General features: G+C 42.9%; 1 protein-coding gene across 1 annotated transcript in view; it reads left to right on the top strand.

Annotated features, from left to right (window-relative positions):
• Positions 1–22541, top strand: part of dap (death-associated protein) — a 45073-nt gene extending 22532 nt beyond the window's left edge. The window contains exons 3-4 of the mRNA XM_060899736.1: positions 15601–15643; positions 21527–22541. Of these exons, the coding sequence (XP_060755719.1) occupies positions 15601–15643; positions 21527–21646 (163 nt within the window). The 3' untranslated portion in view covers positions 21647–22541. The remainder of the gene's footprint in view (positions 1–15600; positions 15644–21526) is intronic.
• The last annotated feature ends 1060 nt before the right edge of the window (positions 22542–23601 follow it).

Here is a 23601-nt window from a genome sequence, read left to right as displayed (position 1 = left end):
TAGAGTTTTCTGTCAGCAGTACTCATCTCATTCCTCAACAAAAATCAAGAGAGCTGTCCAGAAACTAGAAAAAGAAATAAGGGACTTGGAAAATCTCTCCGTTTCACAGACTGGTCAGCAAAAAAATGATGAACTGAACTTCAAAAGACGGGAACTCGGCTCTCTCCTGCTGGACAGAGCTAAAGGAGCATTAGTCCGAGCACGTTTTACCAAACTTCAAGATAGGGATGTACCAACATCTTTCTTTTTTTAACTTGGAGAAATCTGTGGTTCAGAAGAAACAAATGGTCTGTCTCCGTCTCCCTGATGGAAACATCACCACGGACCCAGCTGAGACGAGGAAGCTCGCGGTGGACTTTTTTATACAGAATTGTTCAGAGCAGACAGCTGCTTCTGCAGAAGCTTCCTCAACTGAGCTCAGAGGACCAAGATCAACTGAACACAGATATCACCTTGGATGAATTGACTGCTGCGGTGTCTCAGATGGCACCAGGCAAGGCTCCAGGACTAGATGGTCTTCCTTCAGACTTTTATAAACACTTCTGGACAATACTGGGACGGAACCTTTTAGACATTTTTAAGAGTGTTTTAAAAAAGGAAGACTTCCAGTTTCCTGTTGGCGAGCCGTTCTCTCACTGGCCCTGCTAAAGAACTGGAGACCTGTAGCACTTTTATGCTCGGACTACAAAATCCTTTCAAAAGTCTTATCAAATTGATTAAAACATTTTATTGAGTTTAATTGGTGCAGATCAATCTTATCTTCTTGTATCCCAGATAGATCATCTCATCTCATTATCTCTAGCCGCTTTATCCTGTTCTACAGGGTCGCAGGCAAGCTGGAGCCTATCCCAGCTGACTACGGGCGAAAGGCGGGGTACACCCTGGACAAGTCGCCAGGTCATCACAGGGCTGACACATAGACACAGACAACCATTCACACTCACATTCACACCTACGCTCAATTTAGAGTCACCAGTTAACCTAACCTGCATGTCTTTGGACTGTGGGGGAAACCGGAGCACCCGGAGGAAACCCACGCGGACACGGGGAGAACATGCAAACTCCGCACAGAAAGGCCCTCGCCGGCCACGGGGCTCGAACCCGGACCTTCTTGCTGTGTTGCGACAGCGCTAACCACTACACCACCGTGCCGCCCACCCAAATAGATCAATGTTTGACAATTAATTTTTAATGCGAAATGTTTTTGCTGTTTGTAAGTTATATAATGTTAATGTTGATCTATTGATCAGGAAAAGGTTTTTGATCGTGTAGATCATAGTTTTCTTTTTTCTACCTTGCAGGCATTTGGAATTGGGGGGAGTTTTTTTTTTTATCTGGGGGGGACTGCTCTACAATCAAGCTTGCTGTTTAGTGAAGGTGGTGGGAGGGTTGAGCTGCCCTGTAACAGTTCGGTGAGGGATCAGACAGGGCTGCCCCATCTCAGGCCAGCTCTACAGTATTGCTATTGAATCTCTCCTGTGTAGGCTGAGGAGTAGGTTACAGGGGTTTATGTCTCCCAGAGCTGGCTCAGAGCCGCTCTGTAGCCATATCAGCTTATGCAGACAACGTTGGTGTTTTTATCCAAGATCAGAGAGATACCCAAGAGCTCAAAAAAAGCTTGGCAGTGTATGAAAAAGCTTCCTCTGCCAAAGTAAACTGGGACAAGTGTGAAGCCTGCTTGATAGGTCAGTGGCGTGTAAGAGACATCCCTGATCTTCCTGGGAACCTACGGTGGGGGAAAAGAGGCGCCGAATTTCTAGGAGTGTACCTAGGGTGCGAGGACTTCCAAAAGCAGAACTGGGAGGGAGTGCTGGAGAAAGTGGATGCCAAGTTGTCTAAGTGGAAATGGTTGCTCCCCCAGCTGTCCTACAGGGGAAGAGTTCTGATAGCTAATAACCTGGTCGCCTCTTCTCTTTGGCATAGACTGATCGTCTTAGTGCCACCACCAGGCCTTGTGAAGGACGTACAGCAGCTCTTGGTGAACTACTTCTGGTCGGGTCAACATTGGCTGAAGGCACCGGTTCTCTACCTTCCTGTAGCAGAGGGAGGACACGATCTTATGAACATCCTCTCAAGAATCACTGCTTTCAGACTGCAGACGGCCTGGAGGCTACTATCCGGCCCTGGCTATTGCTGGCTGACCTCTGCTCAGCTGCTTCTGAGGAAGGCCAGCCAGCTGGGACTGGCCAAACAGCTGTTTCTCTTGAGATCCTCTGAAGTTGACCTGACTGGAATAACACCTTTCTATAACTCAGTGCTTGAAGCATGGAGGACGTTCAAGTTCACAAGGACCGCTGACCCCAGACCTGGAACATGGATCTTTGAGGAGCCACTGTTCCACAATGACCTCTTTACATCTACTATGCTTTCCTCCACATCGTTAAGAGCCAAGTTTGTTGAGGCCGGCATTGTTAAACTTGGCCATCTTATAAGAACATCTCCGGAAAGCCTTGGCAGAGTCACTAACGTCAGGTCTTCCAGGGTGCTGAGGAAGATGGTGGAGGAGGTCTGGGAGTCCCTGACTCTACTATTGAGGGTATACGCCCAAAACCGTACCCTAATTGACCAATAGCATGAGGCTCAGGACTACATCTTTCCCGCACTAAGCGTCAGGCCTGCTGTTGAGGAGTGGCGAGAGGAGAGCGGGCTGCTTCTGTCCCTGAAAACACCAGCGCTGGACAACTTCAGCTCTTATGGGAAGAAGAAGCTCTACCACAGCTGCGTGAAAATACTGAACTTCCGTTCTCTGGCCAAAGTCAGGGAGTCGAGGTGGACCCATAAAGGCTGCTGGCAGATTTTATACAAGCTGCCTGTTGAAAAACAGACGACTGACCTCCAGTGGAGGATCATCCATGGAGCAATAGCTACAAACAGACACAAGGCTCACCTGGATCCAAGCACTGGGGAGGGATGTCCCTTTTGTAACCAACCAGAAACATTAGAGCATTTAGTGTCTCTTTGTCCTTGTCTAGTGGGTCTGTTTAGGGTACTGAAGAAGTGGGTGGAAAAGCTGGGGGAGAAATTTTCTGTTCCTTTGTTTATCTTTCAGCCAAAATACACAATCAAAAAAAAGACCGACTCTGGTTTTAATTAACTTTCCACTTATAAGTGCAAAATTGGCAATATGGAAGACCAGGAAAAACCAGATGCACGGCTGAGGTTGGAGTCCAACCTCAGCCGTGCATCTGGTTTTTCCTGGTCTTCCATATTGGTCTTCCTTTGCCAATTTTCAATTGCCAACCGTTGGACTGATGTGGTGCAGAGCTTGAAAGGGTCAGTTACAGCTCGTCTCCGAGTCGAACATGCTTTTTACAAACTGACCAACAACCTGGACACTTTTATAGATTTGTGGGGTATTAGGTTTTATGTTCACTTGAAAGGGACGGGTCACTGGCTCTTAATTTTTAACTTTTTTAGTTTTGTTTGGTTTTGTTTTTTTAATCTAATTTTTAAATGTTAATTTTTTATTACATATGGTGTTTGTGTGTGCATGACTCTTCTTTTTATAAAGAAAGGTCCTTGTGTAATGGATTTGATGAGTTGTAGTAATGAATGTTTACAAATGCACCTTTTCTTCGATATTTTTATTAAGTTTTACTTTCAGTAGATAAGAACACAAATGGAGCATTGAAGTAATTAAAGATGTTTTTAAAAGTCAGTCTCTCTCTTTGTGTCCTTGTTCCTCTCTCTCTCTCTCTCTCTCTCTCTCTCTCTCTCTCTGTGTCCCTGCCTCTCTCTCTCTTGCGCTCTGTCCCTGCCTGCCTCTCTCTCTCTTGCGCTCTGTCCCTGCCTCCCCCCCCTCTCTCTCTCTCTCTCTCTCTCTCTGTCTGTCCCTGCCTGCCTCTCTCTCTCGCTCTCTCTCTGTCCCTGCCTGCCTCTCTCTCTCTTGCGCTCTGTCCCTGCCTCCCCCCTCTCTCTCTCTCTCTCTGTCTGTCCCTGCCTGCCTCTCTCTCTCGCTCTCTCTCTGTCCCTGCCTGCCTCTCTCTCTCTTGCGCTCTGTCCCTGCCTCCCCCCTCTCTCTCTGTCTGTCCCTGCCTGCCTCTCTCTCTCGCTCGCTCTCTGTCCCTGCCTCCCTCTCTCTCTCTTGCGCTCTCTCTCTGTCCCTGCCTCCCTCTCTCTCTCTCTCTCTGTCCCTGCCTCTCTCTCTCTCTGTCCCTGCCTCTCTCTCTCTCTGTCCCTGCCTCCCTCTCTCGCTCTCTCTCTCTCTCTGTCCCTGCCTCGCTCTCGCTCTCTTGCGCTCTCTCTCTGTCTCTGCCTCCCTCCCTCTCTCTCTCTCTCTCTCTCTCTCTCTCTCTCTGTCCCTGCCTCCCTCCCTCTCTCTCTCTCTCTCTCTCTCTGTCCCTGCCTCCCTCTCTCTCTCTGTCCCTGCCTCCCTCTCTCTCTCTCTCTCTCTCTCTGTCCCTGCCTCTCTCTTGCTCGCTCTCTCTCTCTCTCTCTGTCCCTGCCTCCCTCTCTCGCTCTCTCTCTCTCTGTCCCTGCCTCTCGTGCTCTCTCTCTCTCTCTCTCTCTCTCTCTCTCTCTCTGTCCCTGCCTCTCTCTCTCTCTCTCTCTCTCTCTCTCTGACCGTGCACCCCTTCCATCCTCCCTTTCTGTATTTTTTATCTTCTCAGTCTGACAGTCAGGTGATCTGTCCATATCTGATCTCTATCTGCCTGATGGTCTATCTGTCTGTCTGTTGTTTTGTCCACCTGTCTGTCTGTCTGTCTGTCTGTCTATCCTTATATCTGCTTGTCTGTTGCTCTGTTTGTCTATTTTCCTGCATATCTGTTTCTGTCTGTTGAGCTCTTTGTGTTTGTCTGTTGTTTTCTCCAACTGTCTCTCTCACTCTCCGTCTATCTACTTGTCTATCTCTTTCTCTCTTTTTTTTTCTCCTTCCCTCATTTACTTACCCGGTGCCTGAGTATTAAAATGCAAATGTGTCGTCTTTATGCAGGACTCTTTCTTTCTTGCTAGCTTTATTTAGGGAGGTTCAGCTCCATCCCTCCGTCTCTCAGAGCCGTGAGAATTCCCGCTCACCACTGTGCGTCACTCCAAAGACAAAGAAAACCCTCCCATGTAGCCCAGAGCTAGTTGTCCTGGTTATTAACCTTGACATTGGCTTTATTTCTGCGTTCTTTTTCCTCTCCTCCTCCTCCTCCTCCTCCTCCCTTGCTGAGTGTTAGTGTTTGGGTAGACAGGATGTTTCTCAGCTGACACGCTGCTGCCCCCCTCAGGCCCAAAGCGGTACCACTTGTGTCCCGTGAACTAAATCGGGTCCTGAATAACCCGGCCGCTCTCCTCTACCTTTAAACGTCTTATAAAATGTATGTGTGTACTGATTACTGATGTGTAACAATTCACAGATCAGAGTGTACTGTTTTAGGGAATTAATTTTTTTTATTCACGTTACATTTCTGTCGGGTTAATTTAACTGTTCATTTCAGAGGAATGACTCCAGAGGAACAGATTTGCGTCACTGTGCTGCATGTAAATGTTTATCGATGGAGTTTAATGAGAACATCCCATTATTCAGACATCTGTCAGACAGATGACTTATCCAGCAGTTATTTTATAGCTAATTTGTTGAATTAATTGTTTGAGAATATTATTTATTGAGTTAGTTCGTTAGTTATTGATTGTATCTCATTGATTTTTAGCCCAATATTCAGTAACATTGGTGTTAAATTGTGTGATGTTATTAACTAGGCAAACTTCGCTTTGAAGATTTGACTCATTAAAGCTGCTTTCACACTTGCTTTTTTCTTTTCTTTTTTTTTTAAACCTGAAGCACACCGTGTAACCAAAACAATGCTAATGTTGAGTCCCAGCTAGCGAGATTTATTATTATTATTATTATTATTATTATTATTATTATTATTGTTGCTGTTGTTATTATTATTATTATAGAAAACAAATACAATTTAACTCAATAAAATTTTTTATTATCTAGAATACATAATTACTAATTTTTAAAATCATAATAATAGTAGTAATAATTATAATAATGAAGCTTAGATTTGGGCGGCACGGTGGTGTAGTGGTTAGCGCTGTCGCCTCACAGCAAGAAGGTCCGGGTTCGAGCCCCGGGGCCGGCGAGGGCCTTTCTGTGCGGAGTTTGCATGTTCTCCCCGTGTCCGCGTGGGTTTCCTCCGGGTGCTCCGGTTTCCCCCACAGTCCAAAGACATGCAGGTTAGGTTAACTGGTGACTCTAAATTGAGCGTAGGTGTGAATGTGAGTGTGAATGGTTGTCTGTGTCTATGTGCAGCCCTGTGATGACCTGGCGACTTGTCCAGGGTGTACCCCGCCTTTCGCCCGTAGTCAGCTGGGATAGGCTCCAGCTCGCCTGCGACCCTGTAGAACAGGATAAAGCGGCTAGAGATAATGAGATGAGATGAGAATGAGAAGCTTAGATTTATTTTTCACCATTTAGTGTGATTGTGGTGAGGAGGAGGAGGAAGCTGCTTGTCTGAGCTTTAGTTTTGGAAATGCCAATAAACATCTCAAAAACTAGTACTTTATTTATTTATTTATTTATTTATTTATAATTTCAGGTAACATGGCGTCATAAAAGTACTGATATTGAGCAAATCTTACACTCCTCATTTTACAGGGCTCTACGTTAACTTTTGAAACCACTTGTCCTGTCGGGCAAGTTGAAAGGAAATTTACTTGTCCGAATGTGAATGAAGTTGACTTCATCTCATCTCATCTCATTATCTCTAGCCGCTTTATCCTTCTACAGGGTCGCAGGCAAGCTGGAGCCTATCCCAGCTGACTACGGGTGAAAGGCGGGGTACACCCTGGACAAGTCGCCAGGTCATCACAGGGCTGACACATAGACACAGACAACCATTCACACTCACATTCACACCTACGCTCAATTTAGAGTCACCAGTTAACCTAACCTGCATGTCTTTGGACTGTGGGGGAAACCGGAGCACCCGGAGGAAACCCACGCGGACACGGGGAGAACATGCAAACTCCACACAGAAAGGCCCTCGCCGGCCCCGGGGTTCGAACCCAGGACCTTCTTGCTGTGAGGCGACAGCGCTAACCACTACACCACCGTGCCGCCCCTGTCCGAAGAAATATTTAAGAAAAAAACCCCACAAATAAACTCTTTGTAATAAACTAATTTCACCAGAATTACTTTAACACAAAAATCTATTCACTGCAGAAAAAAATTGGACTCCATCAATCATTAATTTATTTATGAGAAATTGAAAACCAGAAAATTAAAATTATATATATTTTCATTTTTAAATTATTAACTTTGAATATATATCCTCCACTGATTAATTGTTGTTGTCTAATTATTCAGTGTGGCTCCTGTATGGTATTTAATGGTTGCGATGAAAGTTGCGGTGTTTTTTAGGTTTTCGTTGCAATTACATTGCGGGAGGAAGTGAAAGTTGCGAGAAATTGTTGCGATTTTCTCTTTTTGTGATTAAAATTGAGTGATATGTTAAATATTAAGTTATTACTGAAAAACTATTGATTAAAAAAACAAAGACACTGAGAAATGGTCCTATAAACAACTTTACCAATATAAAAGATTACCAGGACTACAAAAATGCAGAAAAATAGGCTTTACTTATCCAAATGCACCTGTTGGTTCAAAAGTTAAAGTGCAGAGAACCTCACAGCACAACATGAAGTTACCTTAAAATATAATATAAATGCCTCAGCTTTCATGTAAGAAAAAAAACTATTAACACTAGTCCTGTGTGCAGGCAGTCTCTCCTGAAGACTAAATTAAACAATAATTATAAACTAATAAAATAAATGGCTCAGGCTTCATAGAAGAAAAAAAAAACAATTTGAACAGAATCTCACAGTATGATGCTGAAGCTGCCTAAACAATGGAAAATAAAATACCTTTTTGGCAAAAATGTTGGCATCCATTAATTTCTTGGATTAAGTAAAAAAAATAATGTAAAGTGCGCACAGTCCTTCACTGTAAACATAACACACTTTCAGTAACAGAATTTAAGCCTATATAAACACTGACTCGCACATGCTGCTTCTCTTGAACGTATACACGGAAGTAAGGCGGAAGGTAGTTTGTCGACGTCACCTCAAGACGACGCCAACGATTGGTCAAATTTGCGGTGATTGGATATAATTGCAACACCGCCCTGAATTCACTGGGATTGGTTGAAGTTGCGTTGAAGTTGCAAATCGCAACATTGCAAAATTCTGGAGGGTCTGATAAACGACCGTTTACTTTTCAGCTCAAATACACGAAGCGGTATTGGCCGGTTTCGCAAGCGGAATATTGCGCATGCGCACATCGCTCTTTCCGAAGAGAAACATCTGGCGAGTCATCAAAACAATATGCCGAGTGAGATGCTTCGGAAATCACGTGAATAAACTGATAAATTTGATATGTAACCCGAATATCGGCGTATTTTGGCACTTGTCCGATCGGACAAGTAACTGAGACGATGAACTTGTCCGACATGAAGTATCACTTGTCCCGGACAAGCGTTAATGTCGAGCCCTGTTTTAACAAGACTTTTTTTCATGGCTCTTTTTTTTTCTGCTCTTTTTTTTTTCACCTCGCTTGACCCCTAAGCTGCAACCTAATTGGCTGGGGAAATTTAAAAAGAAAAAAGTAAATTGCCGTCATTCTGTGCTGTCCTGAAAACTTCATCTCATCTCATTATCTCTAGCCGCTTTATCCTGTTCTACAGGGTCGCAGGCAAGCTGGAGCCTATCCCAGCTGACTACGGGCGAAAGGCGGGGTACACCCTGGACAAGTCGCCAGGTCATCACAGGGCTGACACATAGACACAGACAACCATTCACACTCACATTCACACCTACGCTCAATTTAGAGTCACCAGTTAACCTAACCTGCATGTCTTTGGACTGTGGGGGAAACCGGAGCACCCAGAGGAAACCCACGCGGACACGGGGAGAACATGCAAACTCCACACAGAAAGGCCCTCGCCGGCCACGGGGCTCGAACCCAGACCTTCTTGCTGTGAGGCGACAGTGCTAACAGCTACACCACCGTGCCACCCTTCCTGAAAACTTTTAAGCACCAAATTTCTATAAGATTCTGTTTAAAAGTTGTGCTATTTTTTTCTTTTGGATAAAAAAAAAGCCTGATTCTACAATGGTGTGATATTATGGCCATTGTAACGAGAAAAAAAAGAGAGAGAGAGAGAGAGAGAGAGGGCAATATTGAGAGAAAAAACCTCAGAATTTCCAAACTGAAAGTCGTAAATTTACAAGAAAAAAAAAATCCTTTTTTTATTCCCCGAGCTTAAAAAGGCACAATTTTGAATTTTAAAAAAATTCGGAAAAATAGTCATTTTTATAAAGAACCATGCAGGTTGGATCGCCATCATCACAACACAGACACCACGGCTGAGCCGACAGTGCTGGGAAGTGCAGTCTTTCCTCCTCAATCGTGTAATGTAAAAGAATAAAGAGCTTCGAGATTTTCAACTACATTTCCCAGAATGCAATGCAGGATGGAAAAATACTGATATCTCAGAGAAAAAGTTTTGGGTTTTTTTTTTCCCCCTCATAAATGTATGATTCTCAGGGATTCTGTTTACTGGCTGTAATACACCGTCATATCAATTTCATTTTCAAACCAAGGAAAAAAAACTTTCCTGTTTTAAAACCCAGAAACCAAATTTGCTTGCAAATGTCGAAGAACTTTGAGCTGCTGAATTCAGAATAAATGATTAACTCCGCATCAGAATTAAGCGTTTGTTTTACACCGTTGGAACTTTCGGTTCTGCTTTGATGACGAATTTCCTGGGTGACTTTAAAAGCAGTGTGATGTTTCACACCCTCGGGACGTTCCTCTGGTTAAAGCCACCAGCAGCCCAGAGAGAGAACGAGGGTTTTGGGGTCGTTCCTCAGTCTGATGGACGTAATAATTTCATTCAGTCCTGAGACGAGGATCATTTTTCACATCAAGGTCGATCCTGGCTCCTGACCCTCTCACGTGTGCTACTGTGAGGCCGTGACTTCCTCCCTGTTCCACAACAAATGAGAGTCGTTTCAGAAAGTGACAGCGGCTGAGGCCCGGAGCCACGGTTCCTCCACACAGTACTAGCGTGCTTTTATCAGACACACCTTATTTTATTTTATTTTTTTATGTTGCCGATTAAAGGAATACTCTGTCGTTTTGCAGCGTGATTTCCATCCACTCTACGTGGCATTTATGTATCATCACCAGAGACGACAATTCTGTCACGTTTGCCTGCACGGAGGAAAAAAAAGAGTCACACCAAACTCCTTTATAACAGGGGCAGAGGATCAACTCCGACATTCAACGGAAACGTAAAGATGCACTAGTCAATATTTATTCTTCTTATTATAAATAAAATAGGAATAAAGTTGCTGGGCTTCTCCATCACGTTTATGTCTCTCTTATATGCTGTGTTATAGACACGCCCCCAAGGGCCCTTCGCTCCACCCACTCCACCTTTACCGCTCATAAGCGCAAACAGCAACGTCACCAAAACACACAATGCTTATTGTGAGAGAATTTATCATTTGAAATTATTTTCACGAAATAAAAAGTAATTCTAAATATTTTGTCAGTTCTCGAAGTATTGGCGCCCTTGTTGAATTGTTTTTAAAAGTTATGAACCAAACCTTTTAATTAAAGTTAATTTATAATTGTGACATGTACATTTCATTAAATAAATGAAATGTACATGTCACAATTATTGGCATCCTTGAATATGTTACCTTCATCATTTTATTTGTATATTTAAATAATATTGGCTGGCTTTGAGTGGTATATCAGATATATTCTCTCTGTGCTCTCGCAGAAGGCGGCCGCATTCTCTGTCTCTCCCTTCCCTTATCTTTCCTGCTTCTGCTGTCTCGTCTGTCTAGTGTCTATACTCTGAGAGACACTCTCCGCACTGCTCTCCAAACTAAAAACCATGGAATTGATAAACTGGTCTCTTCACGCAATTGACACAATCTTCTCGACGAGAAGCCTGGGTTCGGGGGAACCAGCCTGTCCTTCGTCCTACGTTCGCAGCTGGCTACACGATGGACGCGTGGGAGAAGTGGCGGGTCGTGTGCCTGGTGGTTCTTCCTGTGGAGGACATTGAAGACATCTACCTATTCGGAACCATGATTACAGGGCTTTTGTGGATTGGATTAGGCGTTGCCCTGGTTTATCGAGGAAATCAGGAAACGGTGACAGCTGTTCAAAGCCCCATAAAGCTGCCCGACATGATTGAAGCGGTGGGCAGAGCTGTCGGCACTTGGAATGTGGCTATTCAGAACTTGAACCGCAATATGGACGTCTTGGAGAAGCTTTCGGCTTTGCAGAGGTTATGGATTTGAGGGACCAGTTTGGACTTGTATCAGAGTAAGCGTGTAAAGGAATGCGGCTGCTCGACCCAAAGACCGAACAATCTTATCTGTTTCGGCTGTCCCAGCCAAGGACGTTGCTGGGGAAACAATTCCCCCCAGAGGTCACTACTGTTAGACTCTCTCGTATTCCTCCCCCCTCTTCCCGCGGTCACTGTTTTCACCCCCAGTGTGACAAGCGGGTGCATGACCAGCGCCATCATGGCTGCAGGAGCGGATGGCTGCTTGCTTACGCTGGGTTACCTCTACCTCATCGCCCCCCCTCAAGTCCCGAGTTTTCATATTATAAAGTGTACTTGTGTTATTTTGTGCTTATGTGCTGAGGTTTTTTTTTAATGTTCCCACACTGTACTCCTCACAGGAGCATAGTGTGGGGGTTGCTTTTTTTCTCCTCCCCTCTCCTCATGTTACTCTGTATTTTTCTTTTATCCCTGTCTTCCTGTCCTGTCTACTCCCCCTCTGTCAATTGTGTGTATGTAAGAACAGGTTGATGGTCAACTTTGCTGGTACAGTGATAATAAAGGGTTCATTCATTCATTCATTCATTCATTCATTCATTCATTCATATTCCATTCAGCTAGCATGATATTGAATGAGTCAAAGATGAGTAGCTGAATGGAATATATTTGATATGCCACTCAATACCAGCCAGTATTATTATTATTATTATTATTATTTCTCATCTCATCTCATTATCTCTAGCCGCTTTATCCTTCTACAGGGTCGCAGGCAAGCTGGAGCCTATCCCAGCTGACTACGGGCGAAAGGCGGGGTACACCCTGGACAAGTCGCCAGGTCATCACAGGGCTGACACATAGACACAGACAACCATTCACACTCACATTCACACCTACGCTCAATTTAGAGTCACCAGTTAACCTAACCTGCATGTCTTTGGACTGTGGGGGAAACCGGAGCACCCGGAGGAAACCCACGCGGACACGGGGAGAACATGCAAACTCCACACAGAAAGGCCCTCGCCGGCCCCGGGGCTCGAACCCAGGACCTTCTTGCTGTGAGGCGACAGCGCTAACCACTACACCACCGTGCCGCCCTATTATTATTATTATTATTATTATTATTATAGTACATACACATTCGATGGAACAATTATCGAGTTTACAAAAAGTTAAGAACAGGGGGGTAACTTACCAATACTGAATGCTGATTCTGATCGAATGTAATTCAGTGTTCTGTCAATCCAATGTACCAAGTCAGAGTTCTAACAATAAAAATGGTACAAGTCCCAAAAGCCTGAACAACAACCCAACTTGTATACAAGCGATATCCAGGTAGACGGTTCAGTTTCAGTTACTTTTGGTCGTAGTTGATTGTTCCATTGCAGTTGTTCAAAACAAAAGAGCTTTGCTGAGTGAAGTTCACGAGTGACGTCCTCTTGTAAAAGTCTCCGTCGCTTTTCCTCACCTCCAAGTAGAACTTTGAAAATATTTCCATTATCGTTCTCTTTTCCAGTTTTTCGATGTCCGTTGGTCTGTTTTTCTCTTGTAAATATGCGTGAAGAATATAGAATGAAGGTTTTGTAGCCTTTCGGGTGTTCAGCGCGTCTTTCTCTTTAAATCTTCCGCCTTTAATGAAGCAAATCTCACGGACATGTTTGTGAACAAACTGTTACAGTCACTCGCTAGCGCAGAAGTTTTACATCTCCGATGTGTCTCTTTTCCAGTTTTTTTTTATGTTCGTTGGTCTGTTTTTCTCTTGTAAATATGCATGAAGAATATATAATGAAGTTTTGGTAGCCTTTCGGGTGTTCAGCGCATCTTTAGTTTCAGTTTATTTATTTAGTGCTTAAACTGAGTACTGAATTAATCCCGTCTTCCCTCTCTCTCTCTCTCTCTCTCGGCCGACAAAGAAATGATTGTGCGCATGTGCAGCAGAAAAGTTTTGTCATTGGATCTTAACGTGTGATGTCATGTTGTCTTGACAACGTACAATATTATAACAGTATTGCATGCTCATTCTCCCTTGGGGAGAGCAGCATAATACATGATGGATAAGCGATATGATAACAGTATTGCACGTCATCAATAAACCCACTAGAAAGGAATAGAACACATGCTTTTATTCCATGGAAAAAGTGTCCTGTATGTATAATAATCACTGATATTTTCCCAATTTTATGAATGACTAAAGAATTCGGCTGTTTTGTCGCTTCATAGTTTTATCCTGGTGAAGCCGGAAGTCACGGATTAATGTTTAGGCATTCCTGAACATGGTGTTTAATTATTATAAAGTTATATTATTATTGGGTTATTATAGATTAACTAAAGATAACGATTAGATTTTCAATACAAGCTCAAGTACACATTTCATAACTTTTTTTTTAATTATTTCCTTGTTGTTACCAGGGGTGCCAATAATTCTGGAGCTGACTACACACACAAAGTTGGCTGAGCAATTCATGAAAATGTAATCTCACACACTACTGATGAAGTGAATAGAAATCAGTGTTCCTTTAATCCGTTTCTCCGTAATGGTCATGTGACCTGTGCGTATTTATTAACGCTGACGTTAGACGTGGTTCAGAGTCGGCTGTGTCCATCAAGCCGAGGACGATGGATGGAAGACGCTAACGGAGCGGCTGTGCTTGTTGACCTTCAGCTAATCAGGAGTGTGTCTGTGTGATTAGCCTCAGCTCTGCCTCCCTGCCAGGGGTGTGGAGGAAATGAAGCGCCGAGTCACTCAACATCTCATTTCTTACATTCGTATTCTACACGCCTGCATATTTATAAGTATTATATTGATACTTATTCAGTTTATTGATGGTATGTACAGTACAGAGGTGTGTGTGTGTGTGTGTGTGTGTGTGTGTGTGTGTGTGTGTGTGAGATGTGCTGGTGGTTTGGTCTGTGATTTTATTAATTTTAATGCCTTCCTATTCGTAAACAAATCGTGTATCATCCACACGTTTGTGTATCACGTGATATTCAGCTGTATTTATTTACTGAGTAATAGATGAGTGGACAGTACACTGAGTACCGAGTCCATTTGTGCATCAAATGACTTGTCTGTTTTTAAAATAAATGTTTACGTATGGGTGGCACGGTGGTGTAGCGGTTAGCGCTGTCACCTCACAGCAAGAAGGTCCGGGTTCGAGCCCCGTGGCTGGCGAGGGCCTTTCTGTGTGGAGTTTGCATGTTCTCCCCGTGTCCGCGTGGGTTTCCTCCGGGTGCTCCGGTTTCCCCCACAGTCCAAAGACATGCAGGTTAGGTTAACTGGTGACTCTAAATTGAGCGTAGGTGTGAATGTGAGTGTGAATGGTTGTCTGTGTCTATGTGTCAGCCCTGTGATGACCTGGCGACTTGTCCAGGGTGTACCCCGCCTTTCGCCCGTAGTCAGCTGGGATAGGCTCCAGCTTGCCTGCGACCCTGTGGAACAGGATAAAGCGGCTAGAGATAATGAGAGGAGATGTTTACGTATTAATTAATTCATCCAGTTTCATCATTTCATTTCCGTCACAAGACGGTCTGTTTTATTTCTACTTCAGGATCTGTGAATAACACGACTTTGTTGAAATAAATCTTTTTTTTTTTTTGTGCTGTGTTTTGCCAAATTCTTGTACGTTTTCAAACATCGGGACGTTTCGGAAAGGTTACGTTAGTTGTTTAACTCAGTTGTGCATCTTCAGTGGAGTTACTCGTACTGTGTGCGTGAAGAAACGTTATCTTTTTGTGGTTCTGGATTTAAAAAAAAAAAAAAATTGTTTATTTTAGCTTCCCTGATTTTTCTCGATGTTAAATTGGGAAGAATCGTTATAACACACACCTGACTGTGAGCTTGTGTTGTTGTTGTTGTTGTTGTTTTACTCATCTCATCTCATCTCATTATCTCTAGCCGCTTTATCCTGTTCTACAGGGTCGCAGGCAAGCTGGAGCCTATCCCAGCTGACTACGGGCGAAAGGCGGGGTACACCCTGGACAAGTCGCCAGGTCATCACAGGGCTGACACATAGACACAGACAACCATTCACACTCACATTCACACCTACGCTCAATTTAGAGTCACCAGTTAACCTAACCTGCATGTCTTTGGACTGTGGGGGAAACCGGAGCACCCGGAGGAAACCCACGCGGACACGGGGAGAACATGCAAACTCCGCACAGAAAGGCCCTCGCCGGCCACGGGGCTCGAACCCAGGACCTTCTTGCTGTGAGGCGACAGCGCTAACCACTACACCACCGTGCCGCCTGTTGTTTTACTGCTTTTTAAAATTTTTTAATGTGATGCTTTTTCTCTTTGCAGCCCACCGAAGATGCCAGTCATCGTGTCTGGAGTGGTGACTAAGGTACGCCAGTATTACTTACACACACACACACACACATATATATATATATATATATATATATATATATATATATATATATATATATATATATATTGATAAAGAGTGCGCAAGAGGCTGTGGTTTGTGGAGGTGTATCACAGCTTCACTTTTTATCAGAATATCCACAGACAGATGCTCGCTGACTGCACGTAATGTATAATTCACATCCTGTCTGAAGTCCTTTGAGTCCCCGTGTGTGTGTGTGTGTGTGTGTGTGTGTGTGTGTGTAAATCAGTGTGTCAGTAAGGTTTTTCTCTACTCTCTGGAGAGCCCACATTCTGACATGAAAGAACAGAGCGAGCGGCTGCACCTCTCCCGCAGCTTCAAACAAAAGCTCATGGAAAGATCCAGAAAAACACACACACACTCAGAGCCACAGCTTACAGCTCTCTTTCAGGGGTTTTTCCATTTCTGCTGAACACACTTGCTTTTTCCTGGGTGTGAAAGGAAGCGCTCAGAGGGCTGATCCTGTGGTTCCTCAAACATTTCCACTTTAGATGAAGTTTTCCTCGAACAGCGCGTCCCTGAAGTGTTTCATTATATATTATACAAAGTTTGATTTCGTAAGGAATGACATGTCATGCGATTTCATAGTTACTTTTAATGTTGATGAAACGTTATTCGTTAGTTAGTCACTTTTTGTTCTCCTTTACGTTATAGCAGCTATAAACATCACTGTTCCATCACCGGCTTCGCATTTTTCCGAAAATAAATCAGTTGTGATGTTCCTGAGAAACGCCAAAGAGCGTAAACTCCTCTGTCCCGGAGATCCCTGAAAGATTAAAGTTACAGCTTTATCTCTGACACTGGAGACTCCTTCCATAAATCGCACAAATCTGAGCTGATTTGGGATCGAGCTGTTACTATAGAAACGATAACGTATCAGTGATAATGAGCGAGTTCATATAAACCTGGGATTTGTGATGTCATTACGCGTAATTTTTTTTTTTTTTTTTTACCCCCTGCTGGCTGAAAAGAAGGGTGCTCACCTTCTGAAATCAACTCCTCTTACAATTTTTGGAGGAATTTCACGAAACTTGGCAGGATTCTTTGTTATGTGTCAGTAATACGCATATTGTGATTTTGTTTAATTGGGTCGCATTTTCCCCAGAGTTACAGCCCTTGTTTAACAACATTATACTTTGACAATTTCATGAAGGTGTGTTTTCCTTCTGAAATCAACTCCTCTCACAATTTATGGATGAATTTGTCAAAGCTTGGCAAAAGGCCTTGTTATATGACGGTAATACGCAGATTGTGATTTAATTTCGTTTGTGAAAATTTTCCCAGAGTTTTGAGCCTTGATTAAATCACTTGTACTTTGACAATTTCATGAGGGTGTATGTTCTTCTGAAATCAACAGTTTGTGGAGGAATTTCACCAAACTTGGCAAAAGGTTTTGTTATATGACAGTTATACGCAGATTGAAATTTCGTTTAATTTTCTCAGAGTTATGCGCTTGATTATTAACAAACTTGTACTTTGGCAACTTCATCAAGGTGTGCTTGCTTTCTGAAATCAACTTCACGCACAATTTTTATCCTCCACTGGCTGAAAGGCCCAAACGGGGATTACGTCGTGGCGATGTCTGTCTGTCCCGGGAAGGGGGCTCACCTTCTGAAATCAACTCCTCTCACAATTTTTGGAGGAATTTCACCAAACTTGGCAGGATTCTTTGTCATATGTCAGTAATACGCACATTATAACTCCATTCAATTCAGTCACATTTTACCAGAGTTATGGCCGAGTTGCCAGCGAGGGATATTGTGCTCTCAGAGCGCTCTTGTTTTATCTGTTAGAACACAGAACATGTAGAAGAACGATGGTTTCAGGAAGCACTGTTTGGAGTTCAGGAGCCTTTTATTTAACACATCCTCTCTAAAATTTTCACTGATCTCTAGTTTGTGTCCTGTAACCTCTCCTTTTTCTCCTCCTGCTGCCTCCTGAAGAGACTCACTGTTGTGGAAAATTACAATTTACAACAAAAGTGCTGTAAAACTGTGACGCTTTATTAGCGTTTACTCATCCTTGGAGAAGAGGAAACTTGACTTCTGTGAGAGCAGAAAGATTGTAAAGAGACCTCAGTGAAGACCTTAATCTCCACCTGTAATGCAGGATTGTGTCTCTCTCTCTCTCTCTCTCTCTCTCTCTCTCTCTCTCTCTCTCACACACACACACACACACACACACACACACACACACACACACACACACACACACACATCCCTTTACATAAGGGATTATGTACAGCTGTACATTATGCCACTTATTACACACCTGCTTACTAAAGAAATCAATAATTTGACACAAAATTTTGATTTAAAAATGACTTTATTGCTTCCGCTAAAAAAACTACTCCATTAGGTTGTACAGTTGGAACGGCGTCCATGGCAACATAAACCTCTGTAGCCTCTCAGCGTTATAATACATTAAACCGAAGATTAAAATTAATATTATAAAAACCTTCCATGGCGTTTTCTGATGGCGTAACGTTTCTTTTCCCCCCGCAGCGTCTCGCGAACCAGCTGACGCTAACTTGATTATTAAAGCGACACGATTTATCCGACTTCTTTCTGCAGATTGATCTGATTGGACGCTGGTCCTCCAGAGTCTGTATTCAGAACTGTGTCCATAGCAACGGGAATCCGATGTACAGAAATAAGACCGTAGAATGCTGTAATTTGACCAACCAGAATTAATCGATTCTTCAACAAAGCCGTGTAATAAATATTAATATTTTACCTCGAGAAAGTGCCGCGTTTAATTTTTTCCCCATCAGTAATATATTATTTGATCCACATTCACTGGATATGAGCCATTGCGCGCTCTGATTGGCTACTCTACTACTAGGATATCAGCCGTGAGTAGAGAAAAACAAAACGGCGGCACGTTCCAGTTCCAGTTCTGAACTAACCGAGGACGAAATAAAAACTCGAAAACAAAATTCCAAAAAATACAAAAAAAAGCAACAAAATGTGGAATAAAAGTATTTGATGATAAGAACGTTTTTTTTTTTTTTCCAAGAATTATCGCATTTTTCACAAATTGCTCCTGTCATTTCGCTGGTTTGTTTACATTCTAAGCGGAAATGATTTTGTCGGGCATTTTGTTAAATTTTTTCCATTAGGTAATTTTAAATATTAAATGTTTATTATTATTTAAATTTGTTAAATAAAAGCTTCGTTAAAGCTTTTATTTATCAAATTTGCAAAAAACTAAAGTAAAAATGCTCCGTTTCTCAAAATCCAGTCAATGTGGATAGAATAAAACAGTTATTCCACTCAATCTCATCGTACACGGCTTACAGCCTACGCGGTGCTACACGCCTCGTCAGGTATCAGCTCGCGTACAACTCGATTTCATGGAATAACTGTTAATTATACGATGTCAAATGGAAAGCTGTAACTGAAACCTGAACTGAAAATATCAAGAAAAAAAACTGAATTTATTTCAAGTTTCTACTTCGAGATTAACAACAAATATTCCTTTTCGTAATAAACTTTATGAACATTTGTTCTGCCTCCATTTGCGTCTCTTTTCTTTATCTTTCCTCAGTCTGTAAAAAGAGAGCTCGGATTTCCTGATAAATCTATTTATACACAATCACACAGCAGCTCTTTCACATTTTAGATCTGTTTTTTGTGTGTTCACGACATTACAGCTGTGTTACTTCTTCCTTTGGTGAAGTCACGTGTATTCTCGCGATTGTATGTTTTTGCGCCAACGCACTTAAAGCGAGGAAGAACTACCAGACTACGCAGCCTGATAATAATCACCGTTCTTTTTTTTTTTAATTTCATCGATTTGAATTGTTGTAAATTTGCATCGCGGTTTATCATCACACGATATACCATTACATGCCCGTTTCTTTACCTTCTGTATCTTTGAGAGGTAAATAAACAGTAAAAAAAAAAATCATCAAAAATAATTTTAGTCGACTGTTTAAGTGGAAAAATAAACGATGACAGTTGTCCTGTCACTTTTTTTTTTTTAATTATCTCTCATCTCATCTCATTATCTCTAGCCGCTTTATCCTGTTCTACAGGGTCGCAGGCAAGCTGGAGCCTATCCCAGCTGACTACGGGCGAAAGGCGGGGTACACCCTGGACAAGTCGCCAGGTCATCACAGGGCTGACACATAGACACAGACAACCATTCACACTCACATTCACACCTACGCTCAATTTAGAGTCACCAGTTAACCTAACCTGCATGTCTTTGGACTGTGGGGGAAACCGGAGCACCCGGAGGAAACCCACGCGGACACGGGGAGAACATGCAAACTCCGCACAGAAAGGCCCTCGCCGGCCCCGGGGCTCAAACCCGGACCTTCTTGCTGTGAGGCGACAGCGCTACCCACTACACCACCGTGCTGCCTTTTTAAATTATTATTATTTATTTATTATACCAACACGAAGGCTGTACAATATAACAAACAAAAACAAAGACAATCGACACGGTCAGTCGTGCATAGACGGTGAATACAAGCTGTGTAATGAACAAAGGTAGATTTTTAAAGTGCAAATTAAATCCTTAAGTGATTTATACAGTATCAGTGATTTTGTAGTATGCACACCGTGCCAGTCAAAAGTTTGTACACCCCTACTCGTTCATCGTTTTTTCTGTATTTTGACCGCTTTCTACACTGCAGAATAATACTGAAGACACCAAAGCTCTGGAACACAAGCGGAACTATGTGATGAAGAAAAAGTGTTGTTTTGTTTTTTTTAAATCATACTTTAGATTCTTCAAAGTAGCCGCTGTTTTGAACTTCCTGTTTTATTCAGCTAGAGTCCCATGACTTCTGCTCAGAACGATTGATTACAGAACGCCTCGAAACCCCCCAGCCTCGCCCGCCTTAATCATTTATTACCGCAGTGACTCAGACTAGAGCGGAGATCTCCCCTGTGTGGAATTCCCTCAAAGCACTACATTAGTATTGAAACCGTGTTTGTGCTGGAATCCAGGTTCTTTTCAGCATCGTCTTTATTTCTATCCGAGTCCCGTTTTTGAGACTGTACAGTATCTTTCACTACGTCAGTGAATTATTCGTGTGGTTTGGGGATTTCCCTTTCGTTATCTGACATAAAATCATTTAACAGCTGTTCGTTTACAGACTGCTGTTCTCAGTTTCTGTTTGGTGCAATTCTGTTTGACTCTGCATAACATTAAATAAACAGGAAATTTAAAAAAAGGAAGGGGGTGGGGCTGGAAATTTACAATTACACTAAACACTTTCATGTAATTCTAAGAATTAGCAAAAGCACATCTCACTCTTTGTTTGTTTGTTTAGTTCTTCGACTCGGCTATTCAGAACCGATTCCACACTCAGGCGGTAGAGTAGATGATGGGATGAGGAGCTGAAACATGCCGTGATGCTGTTTTTTACCTGCCACCATGTACGACATTTAGAGGCTGCAGTGTTTAGATGGAGGATCTGGAAAACCAGGAGTTTGTAGTGAGTCTTGTACGCGGTTGTTCCTGATGAATCCTTCACACGGAAGCAGCACAATGTTTGAGTTTCCACTGAATGAAATCATTTTGCGCCTCATTCAGCGTTGAGGAATTGGACAGAATAAAAAAAAAAAAGATCTGCTTTCTAAATATTTTTCCTTTAAGTCTGTATTCTATATATGTGTATATATGTGACGTACAGAATGATGTCAGTAAAAAACTACAGAAATCATGGTTTTAGTTTCAGCCAGTAGAAAGCTGGAGATGCTGTAAATCAGAATCTTCAGTAGGAAGTGACCATGAAGATTCAACTATGAAGTGTTGGTTCTTGCTCTTGAGTTTTAACCCAATCTTCGTGTGTGTGTGTGTGTTCGTGTTCCTGCTCCTCAGGGCGATAAGGACTTCACCCCGGCCGCGGCTCAGGTGGCTCACACGAAGCCCGTACCCTCAGTGCAGAAGCTGCCGCCGTCCCACCACATCAACCAGCACATCCACCAGCCCCGCAAGTGAACCTCTGCCTTCTCCCAGTCAACAAGGACCACACCACGATTCCCAGCCAAATTCTCAGTCGATTCCCATTTGATTCCCAGCCAGGCTCTAACTGATTCCTGACTACATTTTGTCAGTTCTCTTCTGATTCCCAAAGAATTTTACACTAGTTCCCAAATAATTCCCATCCCACTCTCATCCAATTCCCAAACTGACTCCCAACTGATTCTCATCAGTTCCCAGATGTTCTCAGTTCGTGACTGATCTCCAGCCAGTTCCCAACTGATTTCCATCTGATTTCCAACCAAATTCCAGCGAGGTCCCAAATGACTATCTGTCAATTCCCAAACAAATCCTGTTTCCCAACCAGTTACCAACAAATTTCCCCCAGTTCCCAACTATCTCCCAAATGATCACTGACCAGTTCCCAGCCCCAGTCCCAATCAGTTCCAAACCAATTCCAAATCAGTGCTCAGGTTCGTCACAGAATTCCCAGCATTCCTCACGGCCTCTTTATCTGCACCTGCTGGTGTTCTGCCTTGACCAACATCCTGAGAATCCTCTCTCTCTCTCTCACTCACTCACTCACACACTCACTCACTCAGACAACCCTGCCCAGTTCTGTTCTCTCTCTCTCTCTCTCTCTCTCTCTCTCACACACACAACCCTGCCCAGTTCTGCTCTCTCGTTCTCTGTAAATCTCCTACACTAACCCCAGAGCTCCGTCACCAAGCACGGGTCTGGGTTAACTCAATCGCTGTACTGAATGAAAGGTGAATTAAGGTTTTTTCAGTGTTTCTGTTTTAGACCAATGATTCCTGGAATGATGTAAAGTGTAAATCAGTTTTTGTAAGTGGATGATGATGATGTTAGAAACTAGGTGTGGCTGTCTGAATAAAGAATTAATATAAAAACATCAGTGATCCAGCCTGAGAGCCGTTATTGGACTCCGCCTCTGCAATTACCCCATGGGCTTGTGCTCAACACGTTCAGCATCTCCTGAGCTACAGGTTTTCGGAAATATTTCAATTAAATTTATTATCATTAATCATTCAGAGAGAATTAGATAAATCCCACTTAAGACATTTTTCTATTTAACATTGTCCTGCTCTTTTCAAAACGTCACTTAAAATGTTAACACTCTCTCTGTCTCTTTTTCTCTCTCTGTCGCTTTCATTCTTTCTCTGTCTCGTGCTTTCTCTTCTTCTCTCCATCTCTCTGTCTCTTTTCTCTCTTTGTTTCTCACCATTATCTTTCTCTTTTTCTCTCCATCTCTCTCACTTTTTTCTCTTTCTCTTTTTCTCTCCTTCTCTTTCATTGTCCTTTCTCTCTCTTGTTCTGTCTCACTCTCTCTGTTGCTTTCTCGAATCTTCTGTCTGTTTTTGCCTTTCTAGTTTTCTGTCTCTCTGTCTGCGCTGCATGCTGGGAGTTTGGGTGTGCAAGAGTGAGCAAAAGCACTGAATGAGTTTTTGTTCTTTTTGAAATATTTCGTTGCTTTTCTTCGCTTTCTTTTTTCCCTTTCTTGCAGGACAAGGTAAGAAAATATTACTTTAATTTTGATTATTAGAAAGTGACTGAGGAGTAGCTGGTCGGGGTTTGGTGGTGTGCAGGATTGTTTCCCCGTTAGCTGTACCGTCCACCAGAGTAACCGTATCGGGAGGGAGTGCCTCCTTTCATCCCAAATGAAGCGCGGAAGAGAGAGAGAAATGCAGCGCTTTGGGAAGCTCGCAAGTGGATTTCAGATGCAAAGACCTGAAGCTGCAGCATGTCTAGTCTCTGTGGAGACAGGTGTACATGTTTCTCAACTCTCCATCACTAGAGATCTCATTCAGGGTGAAATATGAGGAAGGGTATTCCATGGTTTATGCTAGTTCAGGAAATATGAAATGTTTTGAGTGTGGAGATGTTGGACGTAAGCACAAGCAGAGAGTGAAACTGCGGACAGAAACTAGAGTTTAGACGCCGAGGCTGGGGAG

This window comes from Neoarius graeffei, chromosome 19 (assembly GCF_027579695.1).
Source record: "Neoarius graeffei isolate fNeoGra1 chromosome 19, fNeoGra1.pri, whole genome shotgun sequence".
In the NCBI taxonomy this organism is placed as follows: Eukaryota; Metazoa; Chordata; class Actinopteri; order Siluriformes; family Ariidae; genus Neoarius; species Neoarius graeffei.
The sequence above is the reverse complement of the archived record's forward strand: the minus strand, read 5'-3'. Positions and strand labels throughout refer to the sequence as shown.